The 15389-nt window shown below is 40.8% G+C and overlaps 1 protein-coding gene across 1 annotated transcript; it reads right to left on the bottom strand.

Annotated features, from left to right (window-relative positions):
- Nucleotides 1-2907: 2907 nt before the first annotated feature.
- Nucleotides 2908-14216, bottom strand: gad2 (glutamate decarboxylase 2). The gene is made up of 16 exons (XM_067251373.1): nucleotides 14141-14216; nucleotides 13717-13785; nucleotides 13450-13590; nucleotides 12837-13070; nucleotides 11959-12049; nucleotides 11030-11142; nucleotides 10274-10389; nucleotides 9581-9660; nucleotides 9404-9458; nucleotides 9074-9190; nucleotides 8073-8137; nucleotides 7889-7967; nucleotides 7559-7708; nucleotides 6431-6538; nucleotides 5307-5396; nucleotides 2908-3081 (listed from the first exon to the last, which is right to left on the bottom strand). The coding sequence occupies exons 1-16, from the start codon at nucleotides 14214-14216 to the stop codon at nucleotides 2908-2910; spliced, it is 1758 nt and encodes a 585-aa protein (XP_067107474.1).
- Between the last annotated feature and the right edge of the window lie 1173 nt (nucleotides 14217-15389).

The following is a 15389-nucleotide window of genomic DNA, read 5'->3' as shown; positions in this document are numbered from 1 at the left end:
GTCAGAGCGGCCACAGACACAAGCAGAAAGAGATAGATACAATAGAGAGAAAGAGATAGAAAGTTAGAGAAGCCCAATAGAGGATTATGCTAGGCAAGATTAGCATGCTTGCAGAGCGAGAAGCAGTAACTTTACAGGACATTGACAATATACAGAACAGTTGTAAAGGCTAGCGACAGTACACTAAACTACAAGCTAAGCTATTGATTGTGGGTGCTAAAGCTAGTAACAAGAGCTACATAAATGTACAGTATATATTGTAGATTGTATTTCACAAGCTGGAGAAGCAAGGCGTTGCATGCACGTGCAAAGGAAGCAAGTTTTAGTATAGTAGCAGCAGCAGGAAGAGAAACAAAATGGCTGACTTTCCATGACTACCACAGTGAGATTCATCTGTTGTTTGTGTCACAGTGTTAGTCAATTACAACAGGGAAGGTTTGTATAATGTACTTCAGAAAGACTCTAGGATGGACTCTGTAAATATACGATGAAGTCATAATAACAGGTCATAGAGAAGCTACATCATATCTACAAACTACAAAATCGACAAAACAGCAAAGCAAGAATTTTTAAATCAAACCTTCACTTTCTTTTCCAACAGACCCTCAGAAGTTGCAACGCACTAATTATGTTTTGTGTCTTTTTCTCACCACTTATGAACAACCATTTGACATTGCACGTTATTAGATCATCTTATGCGTATACTCTAAAGTGCACAACCTCGCTTTTGAGGAGAACTAGACAATACTGGCGATCGATACTAAGGCAACACATTTACAAAACACACAAAAGTACACATTAAATCATACTGTCAAGTATCACGTGTGCACAAAGGAACACAGGACTTCAGTGTGGAAAAGGGCTTTGCATATTCATTTGAAATCCATACCACAATCGTCAGAATCTGAAATAGTTTTCAAGGTGAATTCAGTTTCATTAACCAAGTGTTAAAGCCAGTCCCTGATCACATTTTTCTTTGAAGTAGCTAGTATGGGCTACACTAATAAAGTCAAGTATCGGACGGACACACACACACACACACACACACACACACAGATAAGCATTGTTGACCAACAGGATGAAAATACAGATATTCCTTGTTGGATAGAGAAAATATGAATAACTTTACCTCACATAATAGTCTCTGGTTAAAATGCCTTATATACACACACATGTATACACACAGATATGTACGTATGACATTTGAAAAATCTATTTACAGTCTATGATTAAAGTGATTGTACACTGATAAACCATGTTGAGCAAATTGTGCTTTTCTAACATGTGTTCTAATGGCAATGCTACCAAACCTCTGCTTGGCAAAACAGGGTTTGCATTACTTTGACAGACAAATAAATGCCTTTGGCCTTCAATTTCAACCGTGTTTGTGTCTGATTACTTTCAATTGCTATTGATTCTACAATTTGCAGACTACTTCAAAACTTTGAGCTATTTTATAGACAAAATGCCCAAATTCTTAACAGACTTTACTTATTGTTTGTTAGCCATTAGATTGGACCCATATCGAAATATTGCTTGAGAATGAATACATTAGATGCCATAACTATAGTAATAAGGGATTATCTTCTTTCCCCTGCTGTTTAGTGCAAGTGATGTCAGGTATGGCTGCAAATCTGGTGATGTGTTTAGCCTATACTCTAAACAAAATGTATGTAATTTACCTCCATCTGTAAGTTCTTTGTTATAAATCGACAGCTCAGACAGCTAGACTTTCTACTTCGAACCAACAGTAGTTTATCCTGCAGGCTTCGGCCCTTGAGCATGACAATAACACACACAACCCTTAAAGCAGGGGTCTCCAACCCTGCTCCTGGAGTGCTACCTGCTGTAGCTTTCCCTCCAACACTAATCTAGCACACCTGATTCTAATAATTAGCTGGTGGATTGGGTAATTAGTGTCGAAGCAAGTCCAATAAGTGTGGTGGGAGCAAAAACCAACAGGCCGGTAGCTCTCTAGCCACAGGGTTGGAGACCCCTGCCTTAAAGGGTAGCTTTGCTGTCTTTAAATATATGATGAGCCTGTCAACATCCATATCTTCTTATTGACTGTTGACATAAAATAAATGGCTCACATTCTATATCCACAATTAGAGATCTAGAAGTGTAGTTAAATAATTGCTCGAAGCTTTAAAAGCAGATCATACAACACAAAGTGCATCCATAATGAACATGAATATGCCTGGTGTGTTGAGCATATGGAACTCCAGGAGCTTTTTAAGTGACCGAGTGAAAATACCTTTTGCTGTAAAGGACTTAATTCCATATATGATTATCCTTACAATCCCACTCTTTTCCTTATTCAACATTTCATGTTCTCCACTTATATTTGGAAACGTCAGACACTGAAAAAAATCTATTTGGATTTGTAGACGTCTGATACAGTATCAGCAAATCACTCTTTTAGATCCAAAAGACCAAGACTATTGAGACTACTGGTTGAAATATGCTAATGTAAAGGCAGTTGACTGAGTTGAGGTAAGCTGAAGTGCTCTTTTTTAACATAAACAACTACATTGTAGAGTACAATAGCACACAACCACATTTGGCACTGACAATATCTGGCAAATGAGAATGATTAGAAAATAACCTCCTCCTCATCAACCTATTGCACTAGCATCTTATATCACAAAAATACATAGAAATATTACATTGATTGCTCTACTTTATACTAAGAAAGGCAGACAGAAGCACTTTTACAGAGCTCTAGACCTAGTTGGCCCACAACAAAGCTACAATACATAAATATGGATATTTCTATAGATCTTTTTCTCAAATATACTTTTTTTTCATATATACCTTGGGACTTTGAAGGAAAGAAAAATAGTTACCAGTACATTCACGACAAACATTTCATCCGCCTAGAGGAAAATGAGGGGACAATTTGTCTTATAGGTCCTGCCCAAGCCTTTCGATTTCCTCAATTAGAAAGTCGATGTCCTGGAAGGTGGCTGCAGGGTTGGAGATGACCATGCGGAAAAAGTTGACCTTGTCCCCCTGTGGTTGGTAGCTGACCATGGTGGTCCCGTACTCCATCATCCTGGCCTTGATGACTGGAGCCACCTGGACAACACAACACACGTTACCATTCATCCTCCGAACAAATCACCTGTTTAATTGAAGCTCCACTTAAGATTCATGATGAATGAATGAACAAATCTGTGGATTAATTAATCAGAGCAATCTATTTTCTGACCTTACTTAGGAACCATATTTGTGGCAAATCGGGTCCCCCCCCCCAAAAGACATCTTGTGACAGCTATGGTGACGACTAAATCAAGCGCCAGGGAAGGTTCAGCAGGCACTGGCCAACATTGTAAAGTTGAAAGGTTATCTTGCAAGGAAAGTAATTTATTTTGCTCCCTACTTGGCCCCTTTGGTGGAGTGAAGTGGGCCTGACGCTTTGAAGCAGATTCAATTACAAGTTTGCAGCCGATAGAGGAAGTGACACTCTACTGTCATGGTTGTTGGCAGGGCCACTCTGTGGCTGTAGAGCAGTTCTACCAGGAACACTATTTCAGCCACAACATGGGCCTTGACATGACTTATGTGTTATCTACCTTAAGTGTTTCTCAAAACTAGAATTTAAAATAATTCAGTTGAGGAATTAAATAGTAATGCAGTTGAAAGCTAGCTTTTAATAAAAAAAATAAGAAAGGCATGTATTTATAATATAAAAGTAAATTTTTTACCAGCATGTCTTATTCCTCACAGTGAAATTTTGATTCAAGAATATAAAGATAAGAAGTAATACTTTGTTACAGCTAGTAAAGTAAAATGCTTTAGCTTCAAAGCTCATGGATAAAAATTACTTTAATAACCTAAAGGTCTGGAATAATGTAGAATAGACTTATAGCATATTTAGGGTTAGGTATTAAGTTCAAGCATGCAAAGAAACTTAGGTTTAAAAGTAAAAAATAATAATAATGCTAAGAGTGGCTATGCATACAGAGGAGTATTAAAAAATGTCAGGTTTTCTTCAGTCCTTTCACTGTTCAAAGCCCACTGCTGTTGAGATACCCAGTCTGTGTTTACAGAGCCAGCAGTGCTTGGCTAGCACACAAGGCTGCCTACAGCTCTCATCACAATATAATTACAGTCCTTCCACCCTAAATCTGTTGCAGGTGTCCTGCTTCAGTTGTTACTGCTGCAATTATACAGAATAACAATAACTACCGGTAATCAACGTTAGATTAAATTGCCCCGCTTATATAAGTTCCCTGACAATAATTACACTTTTTCAATCACTGTTTATAATATTTAGAATTTAAGATATCTGGTATAAATATAAGGTTTCCCTGCAGTGATACCTTTTCTCTCTGTGGTCCTAATTGTTCTAAATAGGTGTCAAAGGGCAGTAATTAATTATGTTGATGTCCATACCCAGTACTCAGGCATTCTGGATAATTAGTCTATGACAAGTGAAGCTATGTTTAGATGAATATTGGAAAATAGGGAAGAAAGTACATTTATTTGAAAGATGGACGTGGGAGAATGAGAAACAATAAGGAAAAGAAAAAGAGAGAAATCAACTGAGAGAGAAAGAGGGAGGAAAGGAGAGCGGGAAAAAGAGACACAGAGAGAGAGACAGAGAGAGAGAGAGAAAGAGAGAGAGACAGAGATAGAGAGGGAGAGAGAGAGAGAGAGAGAGAGAGAGAGAGAGAGAGAGAGAGAGAGAGAGAGAGAGAGAGAGAGAGAGAGAGAGAGAGAGAGAGAGAGAGAGAGAGAGAGAGAGAGAGAGAGAGAGAGAGAGAGGCTCTTTGTATGTCTGGCACGCACACCATCTGTTTTTCCTAATTGTCGATTAGTGTGCCTTTGCTGCTCTGAGCATTGCTGCCTCTGAATGGCTGCCACAGTTACAGCTGACATCCAATGACTGAAGTAATAACCTCAGTCACCCCCATTCCAGGCCATTGTCATTTGAAAAAATATCTCAGCAAAACACTGACCAACCAACCAAGATACTATGTGCCTAAATCCTTGAGGTTTAGGTTGGTTTAGGTGCAGTTATATTGGCATTTGTGAAGCCCTCTCTGACATTGCTAGTAAAAAGGTCCATACAATACGATATGATTTGATGTTCAAAGCCTTTTCAATTTGGGGTTTTTGTAACTTTCCTCCAAAACAACAACAAGGGTCAGCCATTTTGTTCCCGAGGCGAGCATGTGGTGAACAAGCTGCGGGGCCAGACAACACAAGGGTGTGAAGAACAGACGCCTGACTGTCTGTTCTTCACCAGACAGGTCTTCACTTCAGACCAGACGGGCCTGCCCTGTCTTTTTCCGTACCTTGTGCAATCGTTTCTTTTTCTCCTCCTTGTCCTCCATAGAGCGCATCCCAGGAGGAAGGTACCAGAAACACACGTTGGTGTGCTGGGGCTGAGGAAGCACAGAGTAGACAGACAAGAAATGATTCATCCATAATTTGGAGTATTGGATAAACATGAACATCAAAACACTACTAACCACACACACACACAAATGCACACACGTTCACAACCATGACCCCCCACCCGCGCACATAGACGCCACACACACAAACACAGCAGGACAGAAAACGAAAGAAATTGATCCGAAAAACCACAGAATGGAAGGCTCTGAAGTTGATCCTTCCAGTGTATCAAGCCATTGTATTTTCTGTTTGATGAAAATAAAAATTCACACCCTGACCACAGAACTCCATTTGCTGTTTCAGGTGGTCTGGCTAGTATGCCAGAATGCCTCTTAACTCTCTATTCTGGGAGAAAAGGCCGGAATTTGCAATAGGGAAAAACATTCAGTATGTATGGTTGACTAGCCATGAATAGGCCACTCATTTGCACAGCCTGTGTTGAGTCATGGATGACTCTACCAAATGTGACTCTCTTAAAGACCTGGCTAACGAAGCATCTAAGCCAATGCCCTGAGGATCTCTTTCATGGTCCTTGTTTTTGGCTAAGCTAAAATACGTTTTAATAAAAACATACCATAAAACACACTTAGCAGTCATTCTAAATAACTCTGTCCAAGTTCTACATTCACAGAGGTGTTTGGCTTCATAACAAGATATATCTAAGCCAAAGACAAATGTTTGCCATTGTGGGGAGGGGGGGAGGGGGCAGTGGGGGAAAATTCAGAAACAGGACTATTCATATGTATATGAGCAATTACACAGTCTATTATATGCTAGCCATTAAACATGATAGCAGGCATATTATCCTGGCAAGGCATGCAATGGATGAAGCATTCACCCAACACAAAGAACTGGCTTACTTCCTGTCAATCAAGTGGACCATGAATGACACAGAATTTCACGATAATAAGGACATATCTAAGTGATATACGATATTGAGTATATTATGTCCGTTGCAGGTAATTTTTGTATCTTCCATGTGGAGTATTGCCTACACAAAGTAAAAAAGAGGTGAACATACTTTTCCATCAAAGACCATCTCGTATCCTTCTCTGTCTTTGATCTTGTTGTACAGGTATTCGGACAGCTCCAGACACATGTCAATCTGGGACTCAAACCCAATGGTGCCCTGCCAATCCAAGAGAAAACAATGTTAGCACCAAGGTGCTCACAAGGTGAAGGCAATACTGATTTGCCGTGACTGGTTTGACTGCATGATGACTTGTGGTCTGTATTAAGGTTGCTACGTATATATATATATATATATCAAGAGAGAGGTCAATCGCCACTTTTATATATTGTATGTATGTATGGTGCTGCTTCCGTCCTATTTTGGCCCCTGCATTTTGGCTGAAGATACTTCTGGGATGCAGCGTATAGTTCATAGAATCACTTTTTAATAATGCATTCCGTCATATGCCTATTATGTTGAGAAATTGAGTTGAGAAGGTCTAAGTTACCATAAAATAAAACCAACATAACTGGCTAATGGGATAGCCTTTGTAGATTTGAAATTAAGCTGAAAAATACATAGTGATATCCAATCTGAAACAGTATTTGCATATAAGTACACTGTGGTCCATGTGAAATCCAGAGAAAATGTATACCAGTTATTTTACGTAGAACTAAACCTTAAACATTTTTGTACACTCCTGCAACCCTTTGTACAAAATCTGTCCCCCTCCACCCCCCCCCCCCCCCCAAAGCAAGGCTGCACCTGTGTCTTTGTGATGTAGGGGGCTGTCAATTCCCCATTGTAGCACTTTGATTAGCTATTACCCCCTGGCCCTCAGCTGTCAAGCTGCAGGAGTAAGACCAGCCACCTCCTGCCTGGAAAAGGCCTCCCAGACCGGCCTCATTGTCAGGTAGTGTTAAGACTGAGTGCTCTTTGCCTGGAACGCGCAAGCACACTATTTCTCAAGAGCCTTTTTTGTTGAAAATAGGAAGGGTATATAAGACTTCATCCTACCATAAACATGCTAGTCTGGGAGTACTCAAATTCAAACAGTATGTTTAAGCATCTTCATATGATAGGAAAACCATGTAGCATAGGCCTGACATTGAAGTTGTACACCCAGGTGGCACATGTTAAGATGTTCCCTTTTACAAACTGTCCGAGAATGTAATCACTGACAGGAGAGCCCCTCACCTTAGCTCTCCACATGAGCCAGAGCTTGAAGATGTCCACGTGGCGACCACACTGCAAGGCCTTGTCCCCGGTGTCGTAGGACAGGTCATAGTGCTTGTCCTGCTGGAACAGGTAGCAGGCATGCATCTGGTTGCAGTTCTGCATCAAACCCTGGGGGGACACAAGGCATACAAGATCCGATCAGAAGGTCAGGATTAAGCGGCATATGTTGCACAGACCGATCATATAGTATGTTGAACCTCAATGCATGACACTCTTTTATGGTGTAGCCCTCCAAATAATTCACAAACCTTTTTGGATTTTCACAATAAATGAGAACAATGTTTTTACCTCCTCCCTAACCAGCAAGGCAGAGCACTGGAGAGGAACTGACATCATCTTGTGAGGGTTCCATGTGACCGAGTTGGCCCTGGGGATTGGACAGTAGCAGATGCATCAGATCACATGCAACCCCATTGGACACAGCAGGCTGGATTAAATAAATGTTGAGGAGCTGTAGAGAGGTGAAACTGACCTGTCCACTCCATCCAGCTTCCACCTGTGTCTCCTGGACATGAGCAGACTCCCTCCCCAAGCACCCTGGAAATCAAACCACAGTGAGATCAGAAAACCCCTTTGAGACACACCTTTGTGAAGTGCTGTACTATATTCGAAACCCACGACATCAGCAACATGACACGACAACGTAGTTCATAATACTGCTTTAAATTATTAGCAACCTGTATCTCTTGGAGGCTATACAAGTTCAGGTCCATGTGGGTTCTCATAGATGAATCATAAAGAAATATGGCTCATGTAAGTCACAAATCACCCATGAAAAAACATCTCACAGTATCTGTGTCTCTCTCTTCCCTTCCAAAGAGGAAAAACATCTGACAGGGTATTTATGTTGTGTCACACTGTCCTCTCTGTTGCATTCCTCTCTGTGTTTTAATAGAGGTGTCCCTGTTGCGTGTCACGCCTGAATCACCTCCATTAACAGATAGAGACCTTCAGTCTGGGAAGGCCATGATGGGGAAGTCAGGGGAGAAGATGATTTACAGCCTCTGCTCCAGTTTCCTTAATCTGTGTGAGAGGAAATGGTTGGCTCCTATCTAGGTCAGCTACAGACTGTGGAGGGGGATCCAGATAGATATGGAACATTTATCAAACTCAGCCGGCTGGTAAAAGCGATGCCATTTTCCTGTCTGCACCGACACACCTGTAGCGAAAAAGCTAACGATTTACAATTTACAGAGGTAATGGTAGGCGGAGTAAAGAAGGAGGTCTCCAGAAGGAGATGTTTCCTCCCATGCTAACGAAACAGCTAAGCTATTCTCGTCCTGAAGCGGCCTGGGTTCAAATCTGGCCATGGCCTTTTGCTGCATGTCCCCCCCCCCCTCTCTCTCTCTCTCTCTCTCTCTCTCTCTCTCTCTCTCTCTCTCTCTCTCTCTGTCTCTCTCTCTCCTTGCCTTTCCTGTCAGACTTCACTTACAAAAAACGAGCTATTCAAAAAGAAGTGGTGTTGTTACTCACATCCACGTGCATCCAGACATTGTACTTCTTGCAGATGTCAGAGATGGGGATGAGAGGGTCAAAGGCTCCGTACACCGTGGTGCCAGCAGTGGCACTCACAAAGAACGGCACAAAGTCCTGGAGGGACGGGAACGAGATAATGAGCTGGTCAGCAGTCCACGCTTTGAATGTCATTGACATTCATTCCTGCTGCTTGCTACTGTGCAATTCAGTCCCACAATTCTAGAATGACCTCCTTGGTTATATTCGGTTACATACAGTACATATGTAAGTAAAGCTGACGTCTCATCTGTGTCATGATGGAGGTATGGATCTGTCGTAGGATTTTACCTTCTGTTTGGCTTCTAGTATTCTCCTTTCAAGGTCAGCTGGGATCATTTTACCACTGTGGGTAGAGGGGAGAAAAAAAACGATTTATTGCCGCGATGCTTTGGCCATCATGTTAGAGCAGCATGAACAGTTTGATCCTTGAGCAAGCTTCAGTCTAAGCAAACAGGGGTTCTGTACCTTTCATCCACTTTGATGCAGATGACGCTCTCCGTTCCAATGCCTAAGGCCGCTGCACCCTTTTTGATCGAGAAATGGCTCTGAAATCCAAAGACATGAACATTTAGAAGGGTTAACCTTTTAATAAGCCTACAGGTACATCAGTAGTAGCATTTAACAGCCTGTCTTGTTTCGTAAAAATATATATTTTATAGCTTAGAAAAGAGGTTGAGGACAAAGGAGATTTCTCCAATAAAAATAATTTGAATGTTGCTCTAAAAAAGCCAGGGCTTTTGGGACAAAAAACCATTTGGACTGTTGCTTCCTGCAGCTTTCAAATCAAATCCTTCAAATCATCCGAAATGCTGCAGGGGGTGAAATATCACCTAGCATCCTTGCAATGTGCCACACATAATCAACGACACATTAGCTCATCGATGTGAGAAGGGAAGTGACATTTCCTACCTACAAACAAGTGTCAGACGCCACTAAGGCAACAGCGTCGACCTCAGCCCTGATTCTACAAAATACATCAGTGCACATAGATCCATAGTTGTGTACTTCAACAGAAATGTTACCAATTAACCAACATAGTTGTTAATTAACCAATGTACTCCAACTTAACAAACTGAGCAAACAGCTAACTTAGCCAAACGTTTCTTTTAAAAAGGTAAGAAGTGTTGATGAAAAGTAGGGATGGGGTGAGGAGCCTACATGTTCGGACGTGAAGGCCACCAGTCTGGGGACCGATGACATTCCTTTCTCCTTCACTTCAGGAAACATCTTGAAGCGAGCCAGCAGCATGGCGTACATGTTGGAAATAGCCCCACCTGGAGGACAGAAGACACCCACACGGCTCAATAACTTCAGCAAGTGTCCGTAGAAATATCGCCCCGCACTCCCTTTTTGAAAAGCAATCACACATAGCAAATGTGAAAATTGCCATGCTGGGGTTCTTATTTGTAAACAAGGCCGTTGAGCACTTTCACAGTGTGTTCGAAGTCAGGGAAATGCTAAATGTCACACAAGCGAAGGCTTTTCTGCAGGAGTCTGGGTTTGAATCTAGTCCAGGCCATTTCCTGCATGTCTTCCCTTGCCTTTCCTATCACTCTTTTACAGTCTCTATTGAATACAATAAGGCTTAAAAATCGTATTTAAAAAGAGAAAATAAATGTCATTGCAATGCGTAGTCGTGCTATCAGTCACTGCTTTCAATACGAACGCCTGGAATCTCATGAATCTTATCATCCATCGTCCTCCTCTCCTCTGATTGGTGATTATTACATGTCAACCAGAACTCCTGAGGGACTATATAAGAGGTTGCTGGAGGTTGCCACAAAAAAATATGCTAATTAGCTGTGGAAAGTGTTCCATTATATCATCAAAATGCAAATTGACAGGGACCAGTAAATGGACCAGACCATTTTCACCGAAGTTGTAGGGGGGAACTGAAAAGCAGCATTCACTCACCAGGAGAGAAGATGCCATCCCCTCGTCCATCCTGCCAGCCAATGATCTCCCTCATCTTCTTCAGAGTGACGTATTCCAACAGCACAAAGACAGGAGCCACCTCATAGGTGAACCTGGATTGCGCAAGAGGTATCACATGTTCAAGGTTACGCAAATAAGGATTTGTCTCAAAAAATCGAAAGAAATGGTCAGACGTCACAGCAAACAGTTTTGCAACAGCTTTTCCTGAATAGGTCTGTGGTTTCACAACATTGCAGCACTTTGTCATTGAAAAGGTTGATCCAGGGTTAAGACATGAGGGACAAGACTTGGGTGGCCAATGTAACTGTGAAGTTACTCAATTTATAAGGGGCATTTATGAGGGTCAAATAATTTTATTTAACATATTACACAATGTAATATGCAATACTTTGTTATACTTTCGTTGAAAATTACTAGATTTATTATGTGAGAGAATTAGAGAGAATTTGAGGCATTTGTGTTAGCATACTGTGAGTTTATTCTTCCTTTCAAGTAGAAGATTTTGGCATATTTATTGAAAGAGCAATAATTACATAAATAAGCATGGTTGTTAATATGTACTGAATGTAATACAGCTGGCAGATTCCCAGTCCTCTTTCTATGACTCATCCTTGACTTGGGGTCCATTATCTTTCCCAGCTAACCCTCAAATTAACTGTGGATAAGCCTGAATGAAGAGAAATGTAATTCCACAGCTAATTTATCTCCTTAAATCACCACGGGGACATAGGAAAGAGGGAGGTGTGGGTTAAACTTATGTAGTATTGAGTCCTGATTTTCAGTTGAAAGCATCATTTTCATTTGCATCCATTGCTATCATTTTAAGCAAACACAGGAGGGAATGCATGTGGACAGGAAGTAGATATCAAATATGATCAGTAATTTATGATGCAGGAAAAGATACTCACATATTGGTATTGGCGGTGGAGGTGAGCCAGTCTGCTGCTAGCCCAACCATGTCTAATCCTGTAGAGAGCTGATTGAAGTACCTGGGATGGGCTATAGACAGAAAGAGGGGTAAATTAAGTGAAATCAAAAATGGTTAATGTTGTTAATTTCCTTTTTTTTTGTCAGGAACATTGATGAACTTGATGTTCATGCCTGACATTGCATGTTAGAAATATAAACAAAGATTTACCACATCATCCTAGCAGTATATGAAAATACATATTTTTTACATAAATCTTCCACTCTTTACAGTCAAGCTGGATTGTTTTAAGGGTTTTACAACATTATAAATAGCGAATATTTGGCAGGGAACATCGTTTTAGTTAAATTCGTTTTTAAATCGATTTTGGTTGGAGGCAATGACGTGGGATGATTTAGTGTTGTGTCATTTTCAATTTGCCCCATAATAGGAATGGCTTTTCTCCTCCAAATAGACGGTCACTAGGGAATAAGAAGGACTTGGCCCATTTAACTGATTATCATCTCGGTGCTTCTCATACCAGGTTTACACCACCTTATCGTAAAATACAGTCTTGCCACAAGAAAGCAACGAGAACGTAATCAAAGCTATTTTAACCGGCTATTTAAATCTTTTTTCGCATCTTTGCCTCAAACAATATGACAATAATGTGTTATTTTCGTCCCTTCAAATAAAAAATACATTTAGAAATACCAAGAATAAATAACATAGGCCTAGTTCATTTAGTCCTCGTAATATCAACACATATGTTTTCATAGAAGCAGGTGCATAATAATGATTTAAAATTGTACGTTTCCCTATACAAAAAAAAAGATAAAAAGATTTGGGCCTAGCATATATATACATTTTATAGGCTACCTGTTTTGATGGCGTATTTCAGTGTGGCACGACAGCTTATCAAGATATCATCCAGTGTTTCTGGTTCATCCGACAGTTCCCAGTTGTTCCTCTGAAGTAATTCATTGGGATAGTGAAAATCAATGACTTTCGTTTCTCTGTCAAAAGATTCCACGATATATGCCAACAAAATATCCACAACTTCTTGAAGAAATGTCATTGTCTTTGTGTCCCCATTCAACGCGGGTAGCAGGTCTGTGGATAAACACGAAAGACAGTTTTAGATATTAGGCCTCAGAGTTTAACCTTGGCAAAAAAAGGTGAATTTATTCGGGCAGAAAATGTAGCATCCTTGTGCTACGCTTTTTGAGGGGATAAACAGACCACACAAATGGGCTAAAATAAATGTAGGCTATGCTGCAGCATTTTTGATAAGTTGGTGTAAAAAGATACAAATGGGGACTTCTGGCATGTATGAGGTGTGATAAATAAGCTTTTTCTTTACTAAACGAAATTGATCACACAATATAGGATGAAGGTGACCTTTAATATTCTGCGAAATTATCTATTTAAAATATTTCGTGGTCTCATAATTTGCATTGGAATTTGAAAATGAACTCAAACTTGTTTTTACCTGTTGAGTAAAGGTCGGAAAAACCAACAGCCGCCTTAGAACAATTACACGGTTTATTGCAGCCGCAGGTTTCAGCCGTTGTTTCGGGCTCTTTGGCGGACGGTTCGGTGGGTTTCTCGGCTTCTCCAACATTGAGTAGAGCTTTAATCATTTACAGATCATAAAATTAAAATGGGTGAATATCATACCAAAACAATGCTGAAATATTTCCAGTTTGCGACTAAATAATAACCCTACAATAATATGAAAGCCTTCCCTCTAACCTACCACACAATTTCGATCCAATGCCTCCGGATCCGGATAATTTTTGGGCCGCCGCCTGGCACCAAGCCCTGGCTGGAAGGATCAAGTCAAACAAGGATGAATAATAGACTACACGTTCAGGTTGTCTAACTTTAATATGGTAGCCTGTCGAGAGTCTGAAACACGATAAACATAGACAGATGCCTGCATTTAGGCTATAGGCTCAAGATGATAAAAATCATCAGGCTGTAGGCTACACTCGATTTTCTTTTGATATGTTTGCTATTTCATGAAAATGTAACACGTCTATCGTTGTCTGGATGAACATATTGTAAAACATAATTTAAAGTAGCCTAGCAAACGCTGATGCATTTAGAAATTAACTCCTAAATAGTATAGCCAATACCTGCGTTCTCTATTTTTAGGGTTTATAACCCAATATACTCACTCGTGCTGGGGCTTTGATTGCCTGTATTGTCGCCCGCATTCTCCCCACCAAGAGACCAAAATCCGTGTGATGCCATTGCAAACAGTAGCCAGCAGTTACGAGCTATACAAGAAAAGAAGACAAATAGTGCCCATCCAGACGGAGGTAAACTCGCCGACGGGGAAAATAGGAGCTGTTCAAAGAGGTGGTGCTGAATCTGTCCCCTCGAGTCCTTGACTGCAAAACATCTACCCGTGCATTCAAGAGAAATTCTGGAAAAACGGCAAAAACGGAGCACTTCGCAGTGAGTGTTCTCGGCTCGAAGGTGTCCACAGGTACAAAGAGAAATGTAAGACTGCGGTTATCCAAGACAATTTGGTAACGGTTACCCAGAGCTCCACGCGATTAAGTGCAGAGCGCAACTACGCACTACTCACTACTGACTGAGGCTAACGGAAATATTCAGGGATATTCAGAGTGAGAGAATGAGGAAGACTCAACCTCTACCGAAGAAACATATGTTTGTTGGACATAAAATATATCTCTTAAATGAACATGCATATATTATTTTAAAATGTTCCAACAATGAAAGATGAGAAGTCTGCTGTACCCTATGGTTTCAACAATATCATAATAAAAGAAAAATAAACTGGGATTTCGTCCTAGTTTCAAGTTAACATAGTTTTACGTCACTAGACATCCCAATGTGATTCACAACATGACGAAGTGGGTTGAGTCGAGAGTCGTGACTTTAACCCCCAACTGTTGTCCCCTCCTGTCGCATGGATCCCAACTCAAGAAACAATCTGGATAACTTTTTTTGTATAGTAGCCGCACTAATTCATCTACTCAGCGCTTGCTTTTCTGGCAGTCTCTTATAATTGCCCCCCTCCGGTTGAGGAAACACGCGGTGTGGAGACATCATTAGTATGAGCGCGTGGGTTCCTCTCTCTCCGCGCGATTTCCAGCCGAGCACTCTGTAGAGCGTGGCGGAAGAATCCGCGGTCCATTTATTTGTGCTCTCTGTCGTTCGCTCACCGCCGCATCAGAATATCTCCCTTGTCACCACCAAACATTAATAAAATGTAGGACATAAGATAGCTCATACATTTATCAACATGTTTTAAGTCTAAAATCGTGGCAAATATTCCTGAGAAATGTGGTTAGGCTACAGACACACACACAGGCTACACCACAATCTTTTGATTCCCACACGAACGGCACATATACATATTCAATCACACTTGCAATCAACACAGCAATTAAATAT

Source organism: Osmerus mordax, chromosome 15, assembly GCF_038355195.1.
Source record: "Osmerus mordax isolate fOsmMor3 chromosome 15, fOsmMor3.pri, whole genome shotgun sequence".
Taxonomy (NCBI): Eukaryota; Metazoa; Chordata; class Actinopteri; order Osmeriformes; family Osmeridae; genus Osmerus; species Osmerus mordax.
Note: the sequence above shows the minus strand (reverse complement) of the source record. Positions and strands in the feature narration are given on the sequence as shown.

Coding starts and splice junctions, on each gene's coding strand:
- gad2 (XM_067251373.1), bottom strand. CDS start 14,216: ATGGCATCACACGGATTTTGGTCTCTTGGTGGGGAGAATGCGGGCGAC. Junction 13,591..13,716: donor CATTGGATCGAAATTGTGTG/GTAGGTTAGAGG, acceptor AAATGATTAAAG/CTCTACTCAATGTTGGAGAA. Junction 3,082..5,306: donor AAAAGAAACGATTGCACAAG/GTACGGAAAAAG, acceptor TGTGTTGTCCAG/GTGGCTCCAGTCATCAAGGC.